The sequence below is a fragment of the Gnatocerus cornutus genome, chromosome 3 (genome assembly GCF_029298725.1).
Source record: "Gnatocerus cornutus isolate USDA-ARS CGAHR chromosome 3, icGnaCorn1.1, whole genome shotgun sequence".
NCBI lineage: Eukaryota > Metazoa > Arthropoda > Insecta > Coleoptera > Tenebrionidae > Gnatocerus > Gnatocerus cornutus.
In genome coordinates, this window is record NC_142235.1 from 13,206,237 (window position 1) to 13,228,540 (window position 22,304).

General features: G+C 32.9%; 1 protein-coding gene across 2 annotated transcripts in view; it reads right to left on the reverse strand.

Moving 5' to 3' along the window:
* LOC148177148 (zinc finger protein castor homolog 1-like) overlaps positions 1 to 16,789 on the reverse strand; it is a 53,743-nt gene extending 36,954 nt beyond the window's left edge. For both annotated transcript variants that reach the window (XM_088031751.1, XM_088031750.1), the window contains exons 1-2: positions 16,581 to 16,789; positions 816 to 892 (exon numbers count right to left, since the gene is read on the reverse strand). In XM_088031751.1, coding sequence (XP_087887877.1) covers positions 816 to 882 — 67 coding nt within the window. In that variant the 5' untranslated portion in view covers positions 883 to 892; positions 16,581 to 16,789. The remainder of the gene's footprint in view (positions 1 to 815; positions 893 to 16,580) is intronic.
* Between the last annotated feature and the right edge of the window lie 5,515 nt (positions 16,790 to 22,304).

Below are 22,304 nucleotides of genomic sequence, written 5' to 3' on the forward strand. Positions count from 1 at the left end.
CAGAAGGAGGAATTTATTTGCCTCCATAAAATGTTAGATAATTGAGTTCCTAAAGAGGGGTATACCCCACACACACACTTTCAAATATACTCTAAGAAATTGCATTTTCGGGCATACAATTTAGATATATCTTACAATAACTCACTAAACACAGTCATTTTTACTTCAATGTTAATATGAATCAGAGGCATATTACTGCCAAATAACACTAATTATTTCGTGGGAGGAAACTGACCACATTGAGCTTATTTTGAGACATATAGGCATATTATTCTCATCTTGTATATTATTACTTAAAAATGATATTTCCCTGACCGAAAATAAGACACCCTGGTATATTTTTGGGGCATATTATCCTCCCGTAATTTTCATTTTATCCAACTGAACATAAATAGAGCATATTTTCTAGCAGAAAGCAACTAAATGCCATAGAAGTGCATGAGTTCGAGCATATTATCCCCAAATCTACAAAACATCTGCATTTTTTCGGGCATATTATTATTCAACAATGCGGACTTCCACTCAAAGCACATCTAATTTTGTGAACGATTCGGTAGTACAGATGGAAGATATTATACTAATGATGTACACAGATTGATATGTAATTTTAATTCTGATGAATATTTATAAACATTCGAAACTGGTTGTGCTTCTTTGGTGGCAAATTTCGTATAAGAAACTAAATTATGACAGGATGTTTACGATTTTTTCCGGTAATTACAACGCGATTTTGATTAAAAACGTAAAAACGTCTGGTGTCCCGCAAGGTGCTACTTTAGGCCCACTACTATTCGTGTTTTTTTTTTGGTATTTACCTGGATTCAGACCATACGAATTTGGAGACAGAAGCCCGGAAGTAACTGTAGCCATTGTAGCCAACATCCAGACATCCCTGCAACAGAAAGAAAAAGAAAAATCACCAACCAGTTTCCCCGAAGTCGTCAGTTGAAATTTCGCGAAAACCCATAAAACCGTTTCGAATCGCTTAACTCGAAGAAAGTCATTCTGTAGAAACTGCAATAAATGCAGCTCGTAACTCTCCCGATTGTCAAAAAGTCGTAGAAATTGACCCGGATCGGATTTTTGCGCGGAAAACGCGAAGACATCACGCACACTTGAATATCCGTCGAAAACGTGGGCAAACCAGGTCAAACGTAGAAATCCCGACGTAATAAACGTTTGAAACTTATGGACACGCCCTAATATGAACAGAACAATAACTTAAACAATGCCATAAATATTTATTAGACGCTCGCGGTGTGACACTAAAAATGTTTAATTGCCGAGCTGGTTGTCTCTGTCTTCTAGAGGCTGCAAATCGGGACGGTAACGACGACACCAACACGAAAAAATGTCGAAAGTGTGTCGCAGGAGTCGGTTTAGTGTTGTACAAACTTCATTTGGATTAAACGGCAGTAATGGAGTGGAGATAAGAGTAATTGATTGGAAAATGACGAAGTTTTAGAGTTGGCGGTGCTGAAGTGTGATAACGTATCAGCGCTCGTAATTCGTACAAACAGGAGTCGATTGTTCCGCGTGTGCCGCAAGGAGCCACAATGGGACCACTGCTGCTACTATATGTCTTACAAACTTGTTATTTTTGCTCAATTGTTAATATCTAACGATAAATCAAGTCGTCTTTCTACGCCTGGAGGCTCCAAAGCCTACCAAATTTTTTCTTTGCTAATTTGACGTCTCCATACAGAACCCGGAAACGAATAAATCCGAGTCCGTTTTTCGTCAACTTCATGATTTACGAGCCAGTCAAAAATGATTTAGACGAGTAAAACCTCGCGTGACTAATTTCCTTCAAAACCAAATTAAAGCCGTTCGATGATTTATCTCCGTAATTATAGAGACACTAATAGAATCCGAGATGATTTTTGAAAAATCGCCGTCGTCCGAATTTCCATGTTAATCGGCTTATGTGAATCGAGGGGATAAAAATGGTCTAATTCAAGCCGAGAAAAAATTTTTAATATCGACTTTAAAAAAGTTGATTTATTGAGCAACTGTTCGCTCGTGTAGTCCAATTGAATCGTCGACATTTTCCCATTTGTTCGCGTCGAATCCACGTCTGATCGAGTGAATTATTTAAATTCGGTGTGTATACACAGAGTGCAAGGGTTCCGAATTTGCATACGACCATCTGTGTCTGTATTACAACCCCCGAAAAAATCAAAATTATCCCTTTCAATGTTTCCTTTATGAAGAGAGCGCGACGATGAAATATTACACGAAATTTTTCCCTGGCCCCTCTTTACGACATTAATGGATTTATCACCCTCATTGTTTCGTTGTAAGATGCGGCGACAGGACCGGATCCAGTTTTGCTGAAAAGGCGTTGATTGGACAACGTGCGAAAAGGAGGTTTAGCCTCGTTACGTCGACGATTTTATACAATATTTTCACCGCTTTCCCTAGACACTTTCGCGAAAAATGAGCATTTCGTCAATTATTAACAATCAATTACTGTCATAGGAATGGGCGCAAAAGATTTTAATTACTTGCGTCGGGTGAAAACCGGTGTCAAGGTTGAACTTTATGGCTGCGGAAAAGTGCGAAATTGTTTTCATGCTAATCGAAACGCTAAAAATACTTTCCTGTGAAACAGGAGCACCGCAAGCCACCACATGGAGGCCTATTCTTTAACTATATTTTTGAGTAGATCCAGATCTAGATCAAGTTATTGTTTAGATTAGACCACATCTAAACCTACAAAAGTCGCTTCAAGATAATCATCTTACGTTGGTATAGATTCGCTATCTATCTTGCCTTTTATAGATCTAGATCAAAATCAGCAAATATGGGGCCGAAATTCAACTCAACAATCGAGATGGAGTCGTACCAATTTTTAGACTTTTGTAAAATTTAGATTTCACACATCTAAACTTAGACTAAAGAGTTCACATTTACAAATTGTCAATTCTGATATATGTAAATGACAGATCTAGATGTAGATTTTAAGAAGCAAAGAAGTAGCGTATTCTGTCTATTTGCACTTTTCCTTAGAAAATAAAGGAAGAAGCGGCGATTGGGCCTCTTTCAATTCGCTAAATTCGAACTTAAATATGTATTACAGTATTATGTCTCAAAAGTCATTCAAGCCCTATCCATCGGAAAATCTAAGACAAATTATGTGCAGTAAACTGACTTAATTTGGACCCTTTTGGTAAAAACGGTAGCATATTTTTTATATGTTTGAATATTTAGGCATAAAATGCGAATTTTTTACCACCCAATAGAATGAATTTATTGCCTTATCGATTCGTGAATTATTTGCTCCATTAAATGTTATATAATTGTGTTCCAAAAGAGGAGATTACCCCACACACACATTTAAATATAAGTTAAGAAGAAGCATATTTTCGGGCATATAAATTAGATATATCTTGCTATAACTTGTGCCTCGGTCATTTTCACTTCAATTTCAATATGAATCAGAGGCATATTACTCGCAAAATATATGCCCTAGAATGTTTCAAAAGAATGCATATTTCGTAGAAGAAGACTGTCCACATATTGGGCATAGTTTGTATATTTAGGCCTAAAATGCGAATTTTTTTACTACCCAATAGAATGAATTTATTGCCTTACCGATTCGTGAATTATTTGCTCCATAAAATGTTAGATAATTGTGTTCCAAAAGAGGAGATTACCCCACACACACATTTAAATATAAGTTAAGAAGAAGCATATATTCGGGCATATAAATTAGATATATTTTGCAATAACTTGTGCCTCAGTCATTTTCACTTCAATTTCAATATGAATCAGAGGTATATTACTCCCAAATATATGCCCTAGAATGTTTCAAAAGAACGCATATTTCGTAGAAGAAGGCTGGCCACATATTGGGCATATTTTCAGACACATGGTGAATGATGAAAATGCTTCTTCACATCTTTGGGCATATTATACTGACCTTATATTCTGCATATTCCGGAAATTTTTATTTCATAAAATTAAGGCATAAATTAGAGTAGGATTAGGCATATTTTCCGGTAGAAAAATGCCAAAGAAGTGCATTGTTTCGGGCATATCATCCTCAAATCTACAGAACAACATATTTTCGTATTCAACTTATCCAAAAAACGGAAGAAATTTGCATGATTTCAGGCATATTATTATTGAACTCAAAAATAAAAAAAAAATAGATCCTGTAGTGTTTAATTTGTAGAATACATTTTTTTTTCAATAGAAGAACATTGAGACATCTCAGATCAAGAAGAGAATCTGAAGCGACTTTTGTTGCTTTTAGGACGAGAAGGTAATGTGATCCAGATCTAGACGGAGTTTTTGTTTAACGATGTGGTGCGACCGGCCATCTAGATCCGATCTTTTTAGTTGTTTGTTTATGTATATTTTACAGCGTAATGATATAGATATGGGCGAAGAATAAAAGCTTAGATTGGTTATTCCCTGTTCCATTTTCGCTTTGTCTTTTTGTTGGTCGGATAATACATTCCAAGTTATGGTTAAGGTGCGTGCACACAACAATGTTTATAGGTCTATTATCTGTGCGTTTCCAGAAAAAAGTCAGCTCGGTCGTATTTCACAGACGGAATTAAAACATATATGGTATAAAGTCCGGTATAAAATATCTTGGGATAATAAAAGTAAACTAGTAACATTAAATCATATTTTCAATAAAACTAATTTTTCTTCGCAATGGAGAATTTATTACAGAAAACCCATAAAATTTTATATCCCAGAAGACTGTAAATTTTAAATACAATAAAATATAATTTTAATTCTAAGTAGGTTGCGTTTTATTCTTGTCCATGAAGCGTTTACGTCTGTTTAACAATTTCATTATAAACACACTTATTAAAAAAAAACTTATCATCAACAGGAGAGAGAGACGGAAAAAATACAAACTTATTTCCATAATTTTAACGATCGTTTTGCTTGTTCATTGTATTAACCACGTTGATAAATGATCCATACAATTCTTTTATTTAAATGTAAAACCCTTGAATGATTAATGATACACCAGATAGTTCACAATACGACTTCTTTTTTATCATTATTATTATTTTTCCACGTCACGGAATTAACATCGAATATTCTAATGATTTTTCTATAAATCAAGCGAGCCGTGGATGAACAGATGAACAGCGACGCGCCCATAGCCCCCCTCGATCGGAATTTTCGGAATGCCCTTTTACGATTTCGATAAGTTCGTTCTTTCCTGGAACGGACTCGAATCAATCATAACACGAAGAAAAAACCGAAAACGAGTTCTCTCGTTGAGATATTTCAGGTTTATTGGGTGTATTCTTACGGCTGTGCTCACAAAAAAACAATTAGAATAGATTAATCTGAACGTTCACTTCGGGCCCCGGCTCTTTGTTTTTTTTATTCATTATCGGAAAAGTGACGAGGTTGAAACATAATTTTATGTAAATTATTAAATATGACATATTTGCGGAACTGGTTTTTTTCGTTCGAAACGCGAAAAGTTTACGATTTCGGTAAACAGTTTTTTAGGGAAAATTATGATTCGTACTACGTAAAATGGTAATTTGGCGGTTTTATGGCGAAATTGACACGGACGTCAAGGAATTCATTATCTTAGCCATACGTTAAAATGAAGATATTAATTATAGAAAATTTCTGCTTTCGACTTTTTTCGACAAAATACAAAACTAGAATTTTTGCTGTTTCAATTTTTTGTCATTAAGAAAGTTGGTAGTACTGTAAACAACGCCTCGGCTCGCTACGCTCGCCTCGGATCCATGCAACTTTTTTTCTAATTAATTTTAATTTATATTTCGTTAATCGACAAACAACAGACCTCCAGTAGTTGTCAGAACTGTCAAAAAGCGACAGAATGCAACTACAATGTTGCCAACAATTCTATATAACCCCAAAATCACTAAGATGAGTGCAATTCGAGCTCAAATTTTGATATTTCGCATTTTCTCCAAAATTCCCCTGATTATAGAGAATTTAGTTTGAAGGGTTGGTTGTACTGTAAATAATATAATCTTTTTTTTTGGGCCAAGTCGAATTAATATTTCGTTTATTGTGTTATAGCTGCCTTGATTAGTCAGTATAAGATAAAATACTATTATAATAAGAGGCATTACAATGTTGCCAACAATTCAATATAACCCGAAAAACACTAAAATGAGTGCCAAGCGAACTCAAAATATAAACTTTTCATTTTCTTTTTCAAAATTTCTTTAATCATAGAGAATTTAGTTAAGAGGGTTGGTAGTGCTGTAAACTACTCCTCGGCTCGCTGCCGCTCGCCTCGGGTATTTTTTTTTTAATTTTTGAGGAAACTCGAATACATTTTTCGTTTATTGTGTTATTGCTGGCCTTAAGAACTAATCAAAATTATCAAAAACGGGTAAAATCATATTATAATAAAAAATTACAATGTTGCCAACAATTCTGTATCTACAACCTCACAAACACTAAAATGAATGCAATGCGAGCTCAAAATTTAAACAATTTTCTTGATAATTAAATTTCTTTGATTATTGACAATTTGGTTTAGAGGGTTGGTAGTGCTAAACTACGCCTCGGCTCGCTACCGCTTGCCTCGGATCCATCTGATTTTCTTTGGAGCCAAGTTTAATTAATATTTCGTTTATTGTGTTATAGCTGGCTTTAAAGATTAATCAAATTAATCAAAAACAGATAAAATACTACTATAATAAGAAGTCTTACAATGTTGCCAACAGTTCTTCATAATCTAAAGTCAAATAGAACTGTGTCACTAAAATGAGAAAAATTCGAAATTAAAATTTCTCTTCATTACTCCAAAAATCTCTTGAGCATAATTTAGAGAGTTGGCAGTGCTGTAAACAACGACTCGGCTCGCTTCCGCTCGCCTCGGATTATTAATTTCAACCAAAATTTGGACCCAGTTAAATGAATCCTGTTATAACAAGCCTAGAAATTTGTTAAACAATGTTGGCAACATAAATAATAATTTGAAGAGTTGGTAGCACTGCGAACTACGACTCGGCTCTCGGCCGCTCGCCTGAAATCATACTATTTTTTTTTGTCTTTCAATTGATATCATTGTCAACTCGAATTCATATTTCGTTAAGTTTGTGTTATAGCAGGCCTAGAATATTTGTTAGTAGTCAAAAAATCTTACAATTGCAATTTTCGGTGTTCCTATAGTTAAAAAGATTGACTTTTTCGAGTTAAATTTTAAGGCAAATGAAGTAGTTGTTTGGTCTAGCTCTAGATAGTCAGATGGTCGATCCTTTTTTTTATCTACATCTGGATCTGAAGAACCCTAAAATTTAGTCTAGATCTGGACGCAGTGATTAATTAACTGATGGTGTCATCTAGGACTAGATTATAGCTCAAGTCAAATTCTAGAATAATTCGCCTGACTCGGCACATTCTTCACGGAATGAAATTTTGGGTTCAATTTAAACAGGTTCTCCGAGTCACCATAAATTCCCTGTGCCTCCCTAAACCAGTGGCGGCACGTGCTCCAACGCACAATAATTAATATAAATTTTGTAATAGCCGCGCCGAACCCATTTCCAACTTATAAATTTTCATTTTATTCAAATTTCCGATGTGGGTTTTAACAATACCATTATCACTCCACTTACCATAATCCCATATAACCCAAGAATGTCGTGTAATGCTGCGTTACGCTTAATTAAACATCAGACGGCTTCATTGAGTGTCACGTGACCCATTTCGCAACGCCGAGGACCCATTGATGGTATTTCCACCCATCCATAAATCTCGCTGAAAGTCCGGTAATCGTTCGGCTAATGAAATGAAAATTGGAGAGTTTCGCGTTTTCGTGAATGATATATGAATGTGTCAAGTTATTTTCGGCGTTTTGTTTTTGAAGAAATCCAAGAAATTTTAATAAGTTTTTGTGTCGCTGATGCGTCATGGTTTAAATACGTGTTCAGGAGCTCGGAAATGTTCGTTTTAAAATTCCACTGCTTTGTTGCGGAAATTTAATATTGATGTTGGCTCATGTTGAGAGATAACGAACAAATTGTTCTTCAGAACCGTGAAGAAAGAAGGAATTCGGGTTACGAAGAGAAATTTTTAATTAAATTCCAAAAATTAAACAATCAAGTTGTGCTGCTTTTGACACTACGTAAATAGAAGTCTAAATTTAGAGCGCCGTTTAAAAATATTCTCATTTACGTTAAAAAATTGCTCGGGTTCAGAATGAATTATCTTCTGTTTTGTGTTCACGTTTTCAACCTTTCATTCACGAAGAAGCAAACGTCTCTATTTTGGAAATAAATTATCTCGTTGTTTGTTGACACTCTGTATATTGTTTCAAGTTCACAGATACTCCAAACAGCCGTAAATACCGATTGTTATTGCGTTTATATGAGCATTTTAAACCGGTTGTGTGACTATATCAAGTTCCTTTCGACCCGACAATATTTTATTAGGCCTCAATTAGAATTTTCGGATTATTTTGCAAGCAAATTTTTGCTTCAATCGAACGCCTAAACTGCTCTAGTTTTGACAGCTATAGATGCCAAAATCTGATGCAACGGGCTCGAATTATTTGGCGAAACGTGAAGTAATCAGATCAGAAAATTGCCTCACTTCTAGATCTAAAAGCTTTCATAGAATAATGAGCATTTAGATTCAATTTTTTGGTTTTCTTGCAGGTAAATTCGCTCGCCACAGTCATACGTCAAAAGTAACAGATCTAGAGGTCAAAACCTGTTGAACTAAATCGAACAAATTATTTGGCGGACGTGGATTAATCAGATCGGAAAATTTCTCAATTTTCAGATCTAGAAGCTTTGCTAGAATTATCATAATCTTCATCGAGATTCAAAGGTTTGAATTTGGTAAATCTATTAAAACATGTTATGTCACAAAACAGCGTTTTTCGACGAATGAAGATCTAAAATCTACAGATCTAGATGCCGAAATCCCTTGAAATAAATGGAATTGGTTGGCAAAATGTGAAATAATCTTAGATAATTTTCCTCCTTCTAGATTGAGAATTTTTGCAAAAATTATGAACATCTTCATCTAGATTCAAACTTGCATTTTTTTTAGTTTAGATCAATAAACGTAGAAATGTCAAATAAAAACATGACTCTTTTTTTCGCAAATCGAGATGACCACATTTACAATCTACGACTAGATGTAGAAGTTTTACTAGAATCAAATTTTTAAAATAATATTTACACCAAAACAATTAAAAAGTTTTTTTTTCTCAAAATCTAGATGTCCACATATACAACCGATCTAGATGTCAAAATTTGATGAAATATTATTTGGCGAAACGTGAAGTAATCAGATCAGAAAATTGCTCAATTTCTAGATCTAGAAACTTTGCTAGAATTATCAGAATCTCCATCAAAATTCAAGGATTTGAATTTGGTAAATCTATAAAATGATGTCAAGATACAAAATGGCGTTTTTCGCCGAATTTAGTTCTAGTATTATCTACAGATCTAAATGTCAAAATTCGTTGAAATGATTAGAATTTGTTGGCAAAACGTGAAATAATAAGTTCAGAAAATTTTCCTCCTATTAGATCTAAAAACTTATGCAAAAATTATGAACATCTTCATTTAGATTCAAGCTTGAGTTTTTTCTTTTAGTTGAGATTAATAAACGTAGAGATGTCAAAAAATAACTCTTTTATCACAAATCTAGATGGGCACATTTACAATCTATTTCTAGATGTAGAATTATAAATTTTTTTTATCTAGAATCAAATTTGTAAAATGTTATTTTCACCAAATCAATTAAGAAATTAGTTTTTTCCCAAGATCTAGATATCCACATCTACAACCTACAGATTTACATGCCAAAATCGGTTGAAACAAATCGAATTATGTAGTTGGAGAATTGCCTCTCGTCTAGATCTAGAAACTTTGGTAGAAATTTTAAGATCTTATCTAGATTTAAAGTTGTAAAATGAGGATATCAAATCAAAAAATATTTTTTTTTTGCAAATCTACAGATTTTGATGTTAAAAAATCGAATTATTTGACAAAACGTAACCAGAAAATTGCCCAACTTCTAAATCTAGAAGCCTTGTTAGGATTTATAGAATCTTGATCTTGCAGATTCAATGCTGTAAAATGCCCACATCTATAATAATCTACAAATCTAGATGACAAACTCCAGAATTATTAAGTATTATCTACAACAATTTCAGACTTTTGCATAGAATTCCATGTTGTTCATCTAGATCTGGACCCGTAAGTCGTGTTTGACCATTTAGACCTAGACTTGTCAATTGACGCAGATTTAGATTTTGTATAGAGTTATACAATTTGTTTAAATAAAAACGGGGTTTAAACGTGTGGGATAGATTTTTGAGATCTAGAAGAACATTTGCAGATGTCAAATTTTGCTAAGATCTAGAACTCGAAGTTTGTGATTGTTTTAGACAATAATGGAAATAAAAATTCAGCGGTAAACGATAAGTACATGAAATTAGCAAGTTAGATCTAGAATTTGACTGTTATCTTGCAAGTCAGATATTGTTGTTGTCTTTAACTAAAGCGTGAAACAATTATATGTTCCTCCACCAATAAAATTAATCAAAATATATGTTTTAAAAACAAAACAATGATAACAAAAATTAATTGAAAACCTACATTTCAAAGAAATAAAATCGCAGTAGGCGTTTTTTATATGATCTTCTATAAAAAATTAACTTTTCGTTGAAATGGTTGATGTGTGCTCAACAATACTTCTTTTTTGTTAGATTTTGCCATAAAACCGATTGAATTACACACTGATTAAGAGAGCGCAATAAAATGGGAATATTAAAAGTCAAAGATAAAAAGCCACTAAATGAGTACAATAACATCGATAAACAGCGCTAATCTAAAAATTATTATTCAATCGGTTCTTTTCGCTCCGCCACTGCATCATTGTTCTTCGGAATTTACGTCCGAAACCAGTTCTTAAAATCCAATAAAATCGAAAATTTTCGCATTTTTCCTTTTCGGTCCGAATTAAGCCACAAAATTCGGAGACACTCCTACGTCTGTTTTTTTTCTTTGCTGGCCTCAGACTTGTCCGACACGTTTTAAAACGAACCTGAGGAATTTTCGGGGAATGCTCTTTAAAAGACATCACGGACGACACCGATAACGCCGTTTTTATATCCCAAAGACGCATTAAATTTTTCCGTTTTATTGCTATATTTACCGGACACCATAAAATAACATCATCAACGGGGGAGCTTAATCGCTTTTCGTCGTCTTATTTTTTTTTTCTACTAGAAACGTGGATGAACTTAATTGGGGACTGCAATAAAATTGTTTAAATAATTCGGTGCTGCCGCGTGTGAGATTACGGCGAATTTACGATTGCAACAATGTTTTTCTAGCGGCGCTTTCAACGCGCAAATATTTGCTTAGAATTTCGTAAAAATTATAAATTAGGACGGATTTAAGAGGATTTTCGATGGCTTGAGATGCCGGCGGGGCAACACAATCGAGACGGCGGCGTAAATCCACCCCAATAAATGCGGTGCCGAAAGAAGTCAGTGGCGTAGGCGGTAAACGACGCGTTAAACCAGAAAGCGTCAGCTCGGTTGGCATGGTTACGACTATTTATATTTGGAGACAAAAGAGCGGCGGTTTCGGGTTCAAAACGATCACTGAAACGGCATCTAGATTAGTTCTGTGCGGTAAAATATAGCAAAATGTAAATTCTTCTAGATCTAGAATTGTTGAAAATTTTCAGGTTTTTTTTAGTTTAGTGTCGCTACATGCAAAGATTAAGATTTCTTCTAGGTATTCTAGATCTGAGCGAGAGCACAGTCTGATCAAAATCTAAATCTAGATCTGAAAAATTAGAAACAAGAGAACTGATTTTACAAACAAATTCAAAATTTACCACGTAATACACGTAAAGTTCTCTCAGATTTAGACAATACCACTCGACCTTATTCATCTAGATCTGAGGAAAAATTTTTTTCATCTAGATCAACTTTAAATCGATATTTAATTCGATCGATAAAAAAAAACAGTAAAAAGTAATAAAACCCCAATTTTGATAAGGATTTTCATCTAGATCTACCAAAAACTTACTTAGCAAATTTAAACTAGACTACTAACACATTATAGATTTTGATTTTTGTCTTATTCGGATTTTATGTCTAGATTTTGGAATCGTGATCATGATCTAAATCTGAATTTAAACTATCAACAGAAATTCTAACTCAGCCGATTTCTGATCAATACATAGTATCGTGAAGAAAGAAGATTTGATCCAGAACTAGAAGCGATCATGATCAAAATCTAAATTCAAGTAATTCAATCTGATCTAAGTGTTTGGAAATCGTAGTCGCAATTTGATTTGATTTCCGAAAAATTGTTTGATAATCAAAATCTAGAATTGATTAAAGGCGAGAGGATCAAAAATGACTATTTGTGGCGCGAAATTTGAAATTTATTTAAACTAAAAAAAAAATAATGATCAAAATTGATCACGAGACGACTTTTATTTTTGGCGCGAAATTTAAAATTTATTTAAACTAAAAAAAAATGATCAAAATTGATCACGAGACGACTTTTATTTTTGGCGCGAATTTTGAAATTTGCGTTTTAGATGAGCGATCGGGGCCAGTTTTTGTAAAATCGAAATGAAATTCCTCGCCCGAGCCGAAAAACCCGACCACCGACTTCCTCACTCGAAGAATAATATTTCATAAATTTTAATTAGATGTGATGGCCACAAATTAGTTTTCAAGTAGCGATTTTTATCGTTTTAAATTAACATTTATATAGACAAATTAAAATAGCTACCATAATATACTACAAGTCGGAGTTCACTTTCTTTCTTCAAAACTAGGAAACTGATATTTTTTTATCTTTCTCCCACGTAAATACGGATGTCCTCAATCTTTTCCCTTGATATTGCGCCAATTCGTTTATTTCTCGAGTTTTTTCCTTTAATTGTCGCACGGATGACAAAAATGACGTCTTGATCAAGTCGTAAAGAATCAACGCAAACAAATAAATCACAAAAATCCTTGGAAGAGAAATTATGATTTTTCAATGTTGTGGCAGCACTGTTTCTGGATCGAGATTTATGGAATAGTTAACAAATTACGTTCCTACATGAAATCATGAGCAAATTGATAATTAATATATTGAAAAGTTGACCTTCACCTTTTCTTTTCAACAGATGGCGATCAAAACACAAACGCGCGGTGACAAATTACAACATTTATGCTTATGATTTTTATTGGAAAAATTTAATTACTTTCATAAATCAAGAATTTAGAGACGGGAGGAAAATTTGGCAACGTGGCGACATTGCTTTGACATTTTAATGACCCAATTTGACAAGTAGGAGGACGCAAACAAGGAACTGGAACCGGAATTGACGCTTTGTTTTGCGCTATTCTAATTGGAGCGATTGACCGGCAGAATTTGGGGAAATTTTACGTTTCCGCTACAAGTCTACACTTTGGTTTAAAGTAATGATCAAAATCTACAATGAAAAAAAAAACACTGATTTGATCACGATCAAAATTGAAAAAAGAACTTGCGAACTCAGTTATTGGGTTACTGATCATGATCCAAATCTGCAATGTAAACGAAAAAAAAAACTGATTTGATCATGAGCTAAATTAAAAAAAAATCTTGGTTCTTGACATCCTGATTAAAATCTACAATGCAAACAAAATAAAACCACTGATTTGATCGAAGTATAAAGAAAGCAAACTTGGTTTTTGGGATTCTGATCAAAATCTACAATGTAAACGAAAGAAATACACTAATTTGATCATGATTGAAATATAACAAAATGTGAACTTGGTTTTTGAGATCCTGATCAAAATCTGTAATGGAAACGAAGAAAAACACTGATCTGATCATGATCAAACTATAAAAAAAAAATCAAATTTTGATCATATGATTTTACCTCTAATAATCACTGAATGATTAGAATTTCGGTCCCCACCAAATATAGAGGAATCTCAGCGCCAAAAATATAATTGTGGATTGTGCAGACAGATTTTGATCAAATCCAAAAAGTAATTTTTTTATTACTACGGTAGACATTAATTTTATATTTCCAGTATGTATGTATAATCAATTCTAATTTTAGAACAACTTTATTAAAGCTTTAATGCAGAAAAAAAATTGATCAATATTTACATAAACGATTAGATTTTGATAACAGGTTTAAGTATCATTAAGACTGCATTTGACATTTTAGATTTTGATTGCACTTTGGTGATCAACAACAAAATTTAAAAATCATGATCACAAACATTTACCTTACCTATTTGTTATAAAATCAAAGATTTCGCTTGTTTTATTACACTTGGTCAGATTTAGATTACATTTAAAAAAAACAAAGATAATTACAATAATCAAAAATCAAAGAGTTAATTACTAATTTTGGACTTTGATCAAGACAAAAATTCCCCAAACTTCTTCAGTAATAACCGCGTCATGATTTGATTTATTCCAATTAGATTTTTTTAGGAAATCGTTTTGAAAAAAAAGATATATCTGTATATTCATGTTCTTTGATTAGATTTTGATTGCTTCTAAAAAACTTGGACGATCATCAAAAACGAATGTGCATTCATATTTCTAATTTTCTAGCACTTGATCTAGAATACCAAGATTTGATCCAATAAATTTCTTTGTAGAATATATGTGAAATAATTTTAATTATAGATTTTCATCGCTTTATCAGTTATTATCAAAATCTAATTATTTGTTGTGCATTTCGAAAACTCAAATAAATATTTAAAAAAATGATCAAATTCTAAACGTTCAATTGTTATAATAAAAAGGTCTGTATTTTTATAAAAAAATTTGACTTTGATTAATTATCTAATTGTGGGTCAAACAAATGATAATGATTTTTTCAAAAACCTCTTTATTTAGACATTATTATTAAACACAATTTAATTTTGACCAATTTTAGTTAGATTTTGATCATGATTGACCGTTTAATTGACAATTCCAATCAAAGATGTCTCTACTTTTATACGATTTTACATGTGATCAGATAAAACTGTGTTATGCTTCTTTTTAAATTTTGATCACTTCTAAAAGCACTTCTGAATATATTCGGTGATTACCAAATTTTCCCTCATTTTACCGTAAAATTTTGCTGATTTTGATCACTACTTTACAAAACTTGCATCTAATTCAAAATCAAATGAGTTTTAGATGATGATCTAGTTCTGCACCGCCTTCTAGATTTAAAGTAGTTCCTTGTATTTTCATAAAAATTTTTGAGTTTGATTACCTAATTGTGGATCAAACAAATGATTAAAGTTTTTTTTTTCAAAAACCACTTGATTTAGATATTATCTACTATATAAACACAATTTAATTTCGACCAATTTTAGTTGGGTTTTGATCATGATTGACCGTTTCGTTGACTATTTCCAATCAAAGATGTCTCTTTTTTTATACGATTTTGATGGCATGTGATCAGAAATAAGTGTTTTTAAGCTTCATTTTAAACTTTGATCATGACACAAACTGTTCGGTAATGATCAAACCTTCCTTCATTTGAAATTAAAAATGAAATTGAAAATTTTGTTGATTTTTACTTTACCAAACTTCTTTACAAAAACAAATGAGATTTAGATGTTGATCTAGTACTTCACCGCCTTCTAAATTTGAAGCAGTTTCGCCAAAAAAAAAAAGTAATTTTCACGGTATTATCGCGTTGGTATTATCGAGTTTTTCAATTAAAAATGTTATCACCTCCATAATTAATTTTCAGTATTCTATAATTCAGAAATAATTTCATTGTCTGATTGATAATAAGAAGTGATTATTGGCTCATTATTTCATTTCTCTTGGTATTTTATCTTTCGAGTATCAATACTAAAACAATGTTACAAATAGCCTCCTATATTACAAGTTTATCATATAAAACCGCTCATTGTCGGAATGTAAATTACAGTATTTTATCGTGATAGTATCAATATCAAAACCACGCTGCAGTTTTATCACACAAAAACCGCCCCGATTGGTCGGATCGAAATTCGCCTTTTCGAGTGCGTTTTTAACATCGAATTTAATTGGTCTTTGTTATAAATATTTATAGTAGAGAGTCAACCATTTGCAACAACTTTATTAAAAGCCGCCTGTGGTTTTATCGCCGTAAAACTGTCCTCATTGGTCCACTTAAACACTAAATGATCTAACTTGTGTTTCTACGTTCCAAGACGTGAACACATGGTTTAGTGTTTTATCGTTTACAAACGATTTTAATTGGACGATTTCGAGTTTCTTGCTTGCGATTACAAGACAATCGAAATTATGAGCAGGTCGTGCCCGTGTTGTCACGCTAAAATCTTATCGTTGTAAATTGATCCGATTCGTTTGCGATTTCGGAACTGTAGCGTCGAAGCTATAAAATCACTTTGATTGGCGCTTTTAATAAATGGGTCATAATGTAATTAATAAAATGCTGACGAAGAATGAAAAACAAACAAATGATAACAAGTAGCGAAGTATTTGCAGAATTTTACAATCTTTGTTTAAAAGTTCAACAAATATGAGATTACACAACTAGGAAGCGCTCGGATTTTTTTTTACGGAAGCGAAATTTTTCGCTCCGGGGGTGTGAGTTTTTTTTTCTTGTACCTTGTCCACGATCCGGGTGTTACATGTCCTTTTCCGGTCACAACTCCCACACTTTCCCGAACTCACCACCAAAACAGAACGGAAAAGTCACTGTCACAAAAAATCCACAAAAAAACGAAAAAATGACACAAAAACAGAAAAATTAAGGGTGTATGCGGCTACGCACTTCCCTTCTGAAGTCACGAGCGCGACTGAAGCCGCACACGATTTCAAAATCGGAGCTTTCCCCCACCGCGACGCCCCTCCCCTCCGACCGAAAAAATTTCAGCCAAATCTTGGATTTAGATTGGCTGAAATCGTAAATAGAGGTACATTTGGTGTGTGAATTCGACTCGGAAAAAATGCCAGTGCGGATGCGTCAATTTCGCGAATTCCGCGCGACTGTACTCGCACGCACGGAGGCGGCGGGGAGGGGGAGAGGACCCCGATCGACGCTTGTTTTCATTCATCGCTGACGGACGAAAGTGCTCGACTTTTTGCTCGCTTCGCGATCTTCTTTGGATGGGCTGCGTGGGCGGACGGGGACGCGGGGTGTTCCGCAGGGAGCAGATTGCGGACCCATCTTTTTCACTCATGCATACGTGCACCCATCAAAAACCGATTCATCTTGTCAATTTACAATCATTAAACGGTAATTAATGTAAATTAAGCAAAATCAAGTATTTGGACGTTGCCCGGGACATGGAGACTGAAATCAAGAAGGCGTTGCCATGGAAAAGCGATATTTAGGACTGGCAGGTTAATTGAAGGTGTTTTCGATTGGCACCATTGATAAAACGTGATTGCCAAAAATTTTGACTTTGGCACCAAAAGGTGACCAAAGAGCAAGTATTTTTGCACCACCTCCTCACCAAAAGTAAAAAAATGAACACATCTAGAATTACAAGCAGAACTCATACGATTACAGTCATAAAAGCGTAAACACTCTCCCCACTTAAGAAACACACCTGGAACAAAATAAAATAAGAAATGGTAACAATGCTAGATTAACTCCCCGACAGTCCTTTATCAAGTAAAACCCACTGGTTTTATGCTTTACAATATTTCATTATCCATATTAACAGTTTTCTGCCAATTAACTATTTGATAAGAAACGAACAAAACATTCGAGGATACTCGACTTTGCGGTTACACTCGATCATTGTTAAGCATTGGAAGTGCATTTTGGTGGTTGTGAAACATCGACCGTGAATAATAAACAGGGAAAATAGTAATTAAAAGTAAAGGCAAGGGCCTTGGAGCGAAAGGTGTACCACAAGGAGCAACTTACGGTCCTATCCTTTGTCTATATACTTTCTGTTTTTGACGAGTTCTCACAGAAATGCGATGGCGGTGGCCCTCAGGTGCTCGAAACGAAATGAAGTATGTCAAAATTCGCGCCCGCACCACTTCCTGTTAGCATTAATTACAATAAATTTATTGTTTTGTTCTATGCCTGGTTTTCATGGCAATAATATCATCATAAGTTTTAACGTAGGTGAAATTCGAAATTGATTGTGTCGCTGCTACCTACACCCTTTCCTACTGTTTTCTCCGGTTGCTTGCAAACTTGATATTTGATATGTTCTTCGCTCCGCTACCTTAGGTGTTACTGTACGCTCGGTTTTCATTTTGCACCTGATACTCGATTCGTATTCATTTTTTACGAGCCGAAGACCTTTTATTACCTTTTTTATTATATTTTAATGGAAATTGCTTCGTATTTGTTTTGTTCGTGGCGGTGAAACAATAAAGTAAGAATAATGAGAAACGAACGAAGGGGAGAAATTTGTTAAGTTGTAATCGGAGTTGGCGGGGAGCCAGAGATCATCCAGTGTGCGAGATGAGACGAAATTTCATGGGGAATTTAGGGGAGTTGGCTGGATTGAAGTGCCGGCGTGATGAGATCATATCTAATAAAATTCAAAAAATCAGCAAAATCATTTGAGAAGTTGCAGAATTGAGCAAGTTGAACATAAAAAAAACAGTGCAATAAAATTTGGAGATTAAAAGATTTGCCTTATTTAGAAACTGTGTCAAATCTAACAATTTTAATTAGTATTTAAAACTTAAAAACTATTTTTTTTATAAATTGATTATTTACATTTTTTGGTAGTTTTGGTGCTACAGCTATTAATTTTAATTAATTTGAATTATTTTTATTTGTTTTTATTTTATTTTCCAAACTTTTTATTTTAGTAAAAAATGTATCTTGGCAGTTTTGGTACCACAGAGAATTTCGCTTTATTTACAAAACTGTGAAATCTAAAAATTTTAGAGCAGAAAAAGAGATTTTCGATTTTTTTGTTGATGATCCCTAAATTTTTCATTTTTTTATTTTTATTTTATAACTTTAGTTTTAGTGTTATTGCAATAGGATTTGTGGGAATTACAATTGTTTTTCGGTGTTAAATAAAAAAAAATGTAAAAGATTTTAGAAATTTTCAATTTTAAATAAACAAGAAATTTCCATTTTTTTTTAATTTTATAAAAATTTGTTAGCTTAATAAATAAAACTTAAGAGATTATCGATTTTGCCTTGTTTAAAAACTGTGTCGTATATAAAAAATTTTGCGCAAAAGAACTGATTAAAAAAAATGTTTATTCTTTGTTTCTAAATTTTTTCTTAAATGTTATTACTGATTTTGGCAGTAGTGTTGCAGTAATAGATTTAGTCGAGTTTACAAATTTTTCTTCGTTATTTTAACTGCATTAAAATTAACAATGTCGAAGCAAAAGATCTAAGTTTGAAATTTTTATTTTAAAGTAAAACAAAAAAAAATTATAAAAATTTGTAATTTTACCAGTTTTAGTACTATAGAAATAAAATGTGGAGAGATTACTAATTCAGTTTTCTTTCAAAAGTGCCAAATTTCAAAATTTTAGAGCAAAAGAAACAAATTTTGGATTCAAAGTTTAACCAAAGTTTTCCAAATTTTTTATATTCAAAATTATAATTTTGGTGATTTTAATGCAGCAGAAATAAAATTTGTGAAGATTACGAATTTCGTTGTTTTTAAAATCTGTTAAATAAAAAAAAATGGAGTAAAAAAAATATAAGTAAAAAACAAAAATTCACATTTTTTTTATTAAAATTTGCAACTTTAGTAGTTGTTACACCACAGCAATAAAATTTGTAGATTAGCACTTTTGCTTTATTTTAAAACTGTCAGATCCAAAAATTTTAAGCAATAACTCCTAATTTTGGATGCTTTTTTCTCAAAGTTGAACCAAAATTTTCAAAAATTTTTTTTTTATTTAAAATTTTTTTATACGTACTCAAAATTATAATTCTAGCAGTTTTAATGCAGCAGCAATAGAATTTTTGGGAACTAGGAACTCTGATCCACTTGTGCATGTGCCAGTCCGAAAAATCGTAGATCCAAAATTAAAGATTTTGGAAAATTTTATTTTGAGGGAAATTTTATTTATTAAAACTTGTAACTTTGACAGTTTTAGTGCTACAGCAACCAAATTTGTGGAGATTACTAAATTAGCCGTCTTTTGAAGGTGCCAAATCTAAAAGTTTTAAAGCAAAAAAAACTAATTTTGAATTTAAAGTTTAACCAAAATTATAATTTTGGCAGTTTTAATACAGCTGAAAAAAATTTGTCGGCATTACGGTTTTGTCTTTTTTTAAACTGTTAACTTAAAAAAATTGGAGAGATTTTGTAAAATTTTGTTAAAAATTTAAAAAAGAAAAAATTTGCACTATTTTTGTATTAACATTTGCAACTTTGGCAGTTGTTATACCATCGCAATATAATTTGAGAGATTATCACTTTTTCTTTATTTTAAAACTGTCTGATCTAAAAATTTTAAAATAAAAGTTACCAAATTTGAATTTTTTTCTCAAGTTTAATTAAAATTTTTTATATGTTCTCAAAATCATGATTTTGGCAGTTTAATTGCAGCAGGAACAGATTTTTGGGGATAACGAACTCTGCTTCCGAAAAATCGTAGATCCAAAATACTTAACAGGTTTTCGAAAAATTTATTTTGACGGAAATTTTGACTTTGTGTTATTTGATTTATTAAACTTTGACAGTTTTAGTGCTACAGCAACAAAATTTGTGGAAATTACTTTCATAACTGCCAAAGCGAATAGTTTCAGGAAGAAAAAGAACGGATTTCAAGTGGAATCAAAAATTTTCAAAAAAAAACTTTGGCAGTTTTAGTATTACAGCAATTAAATTGGAAATAACAAAACTAGGCCAAATCAAAAATTTTTGAAGCCAAGAAACCCTATTTTAGAAAGTTTTATGTCAAAGTTCAACGAAAAATTTCTATTTTTGTGAATACTTACATGAATTTATAAATTTGATAATTTCAATAGAATACCAATAGAATTAAAAGAAATTGAAAATTTTGCTCGTTTCAAAACTGTGACAAATCGTCAATTTGAAGTTGAACCAAAAATTCCCAATTTTTTTATAAAAATGTGCCTAAAAAAATTAACAAAATGGAAATATCTAAGAGGACCCAAAACTCAAAATATCAATAAAAACCATTGAAAAATAACAATACAACAACACCCACCTAAAAGCAATGCTAATAACGAAATTGACGTCAAAAACAACTACAAACAAATCCAGCAGAAAAACAATTAACTCAATTTGTAAAATAACAATAAACACAATAATAAAAATAAAAATAGTTTCTATAGTTGAATCATTTTGTGGTACCACCAGAATTTAAATACCGCAAAAACTGTCCATATGACAGCCCCCCTTGCCCCCTCCCCATCATGAATGAAATTAGAGATTGCCGACACGTCCGCCACATTCGTAATGCCGCTTGTTAAATGTTCGCATTGACGTCGGTCCCATCTCTATATGTTTTCTAAGTACAAAACGCACATCTATAAAAAGAACTCTTGTTTATTCATAATGAGATTGACGCGTAATTTTTTCAATTAAAATGTGAAATGTGCAAGACATGACTACATTATAAAATTCTTTTTATTGCTCGCTCGCTTCCTGTCTTGATAATGATAATAATTATTCATCAAGCATACAAATTAGACAAAAAAAAATACTGCGTCATCGTTTTGTTGAAATCCAGCGATTTTTTCCCAAGAAATCGTGCGAAAAGGATAATCCAGGTGTCCTAGCGCAATTTGCATTTTTACCTGTTTTTTTTATTAAAGGGGTTGGATTTGGTATCAGCCAGGTAGAGGGTTGACGGGGTGTGTGTAACATTTAGACGGGTTGAGATAAAAAAATTCGGGTTTTCGAACATCTGTGGTAAATCTTGTTTGGGACAATGGTAGAAGTGTGAGGTAAGATTTTCGAATTTTCGGGCAGACAATGACCATTTTACAGCCTTAGAGGAAAATATAGCGGCACTAAAATCCTCATTTTTCCCTTATTACAAAATCAATGAATTCCGAGATTTTTCATCGGAAGGAGTACAGCTGAGACCACAAAGAAACGGGCTGAATAGCACCAGGTAAACTTACAAGAAAGGGAAAGTTTAGGGTGGAAAAAACGGAACTGCGGATTTATACTGTTTTTTTGTACGGGCAGGTAAAGATCGTTTTATGGACGCGGAGGATTTTTCGCAGCTTCTCATGGAAACGTCACAGCCATTAAAATTGTAATAATTTCGCATGTTTATTATTATTATTGCGTAATGATGGCGCCCATCTGGGTCGTTTTTCAATCGTTTTTCAATAACGTCATGGCCTGCTAGGTTTTTTCGTGAGCGTCTGGTCCTTTATTACAAATTTTGTCGTAAAACAAT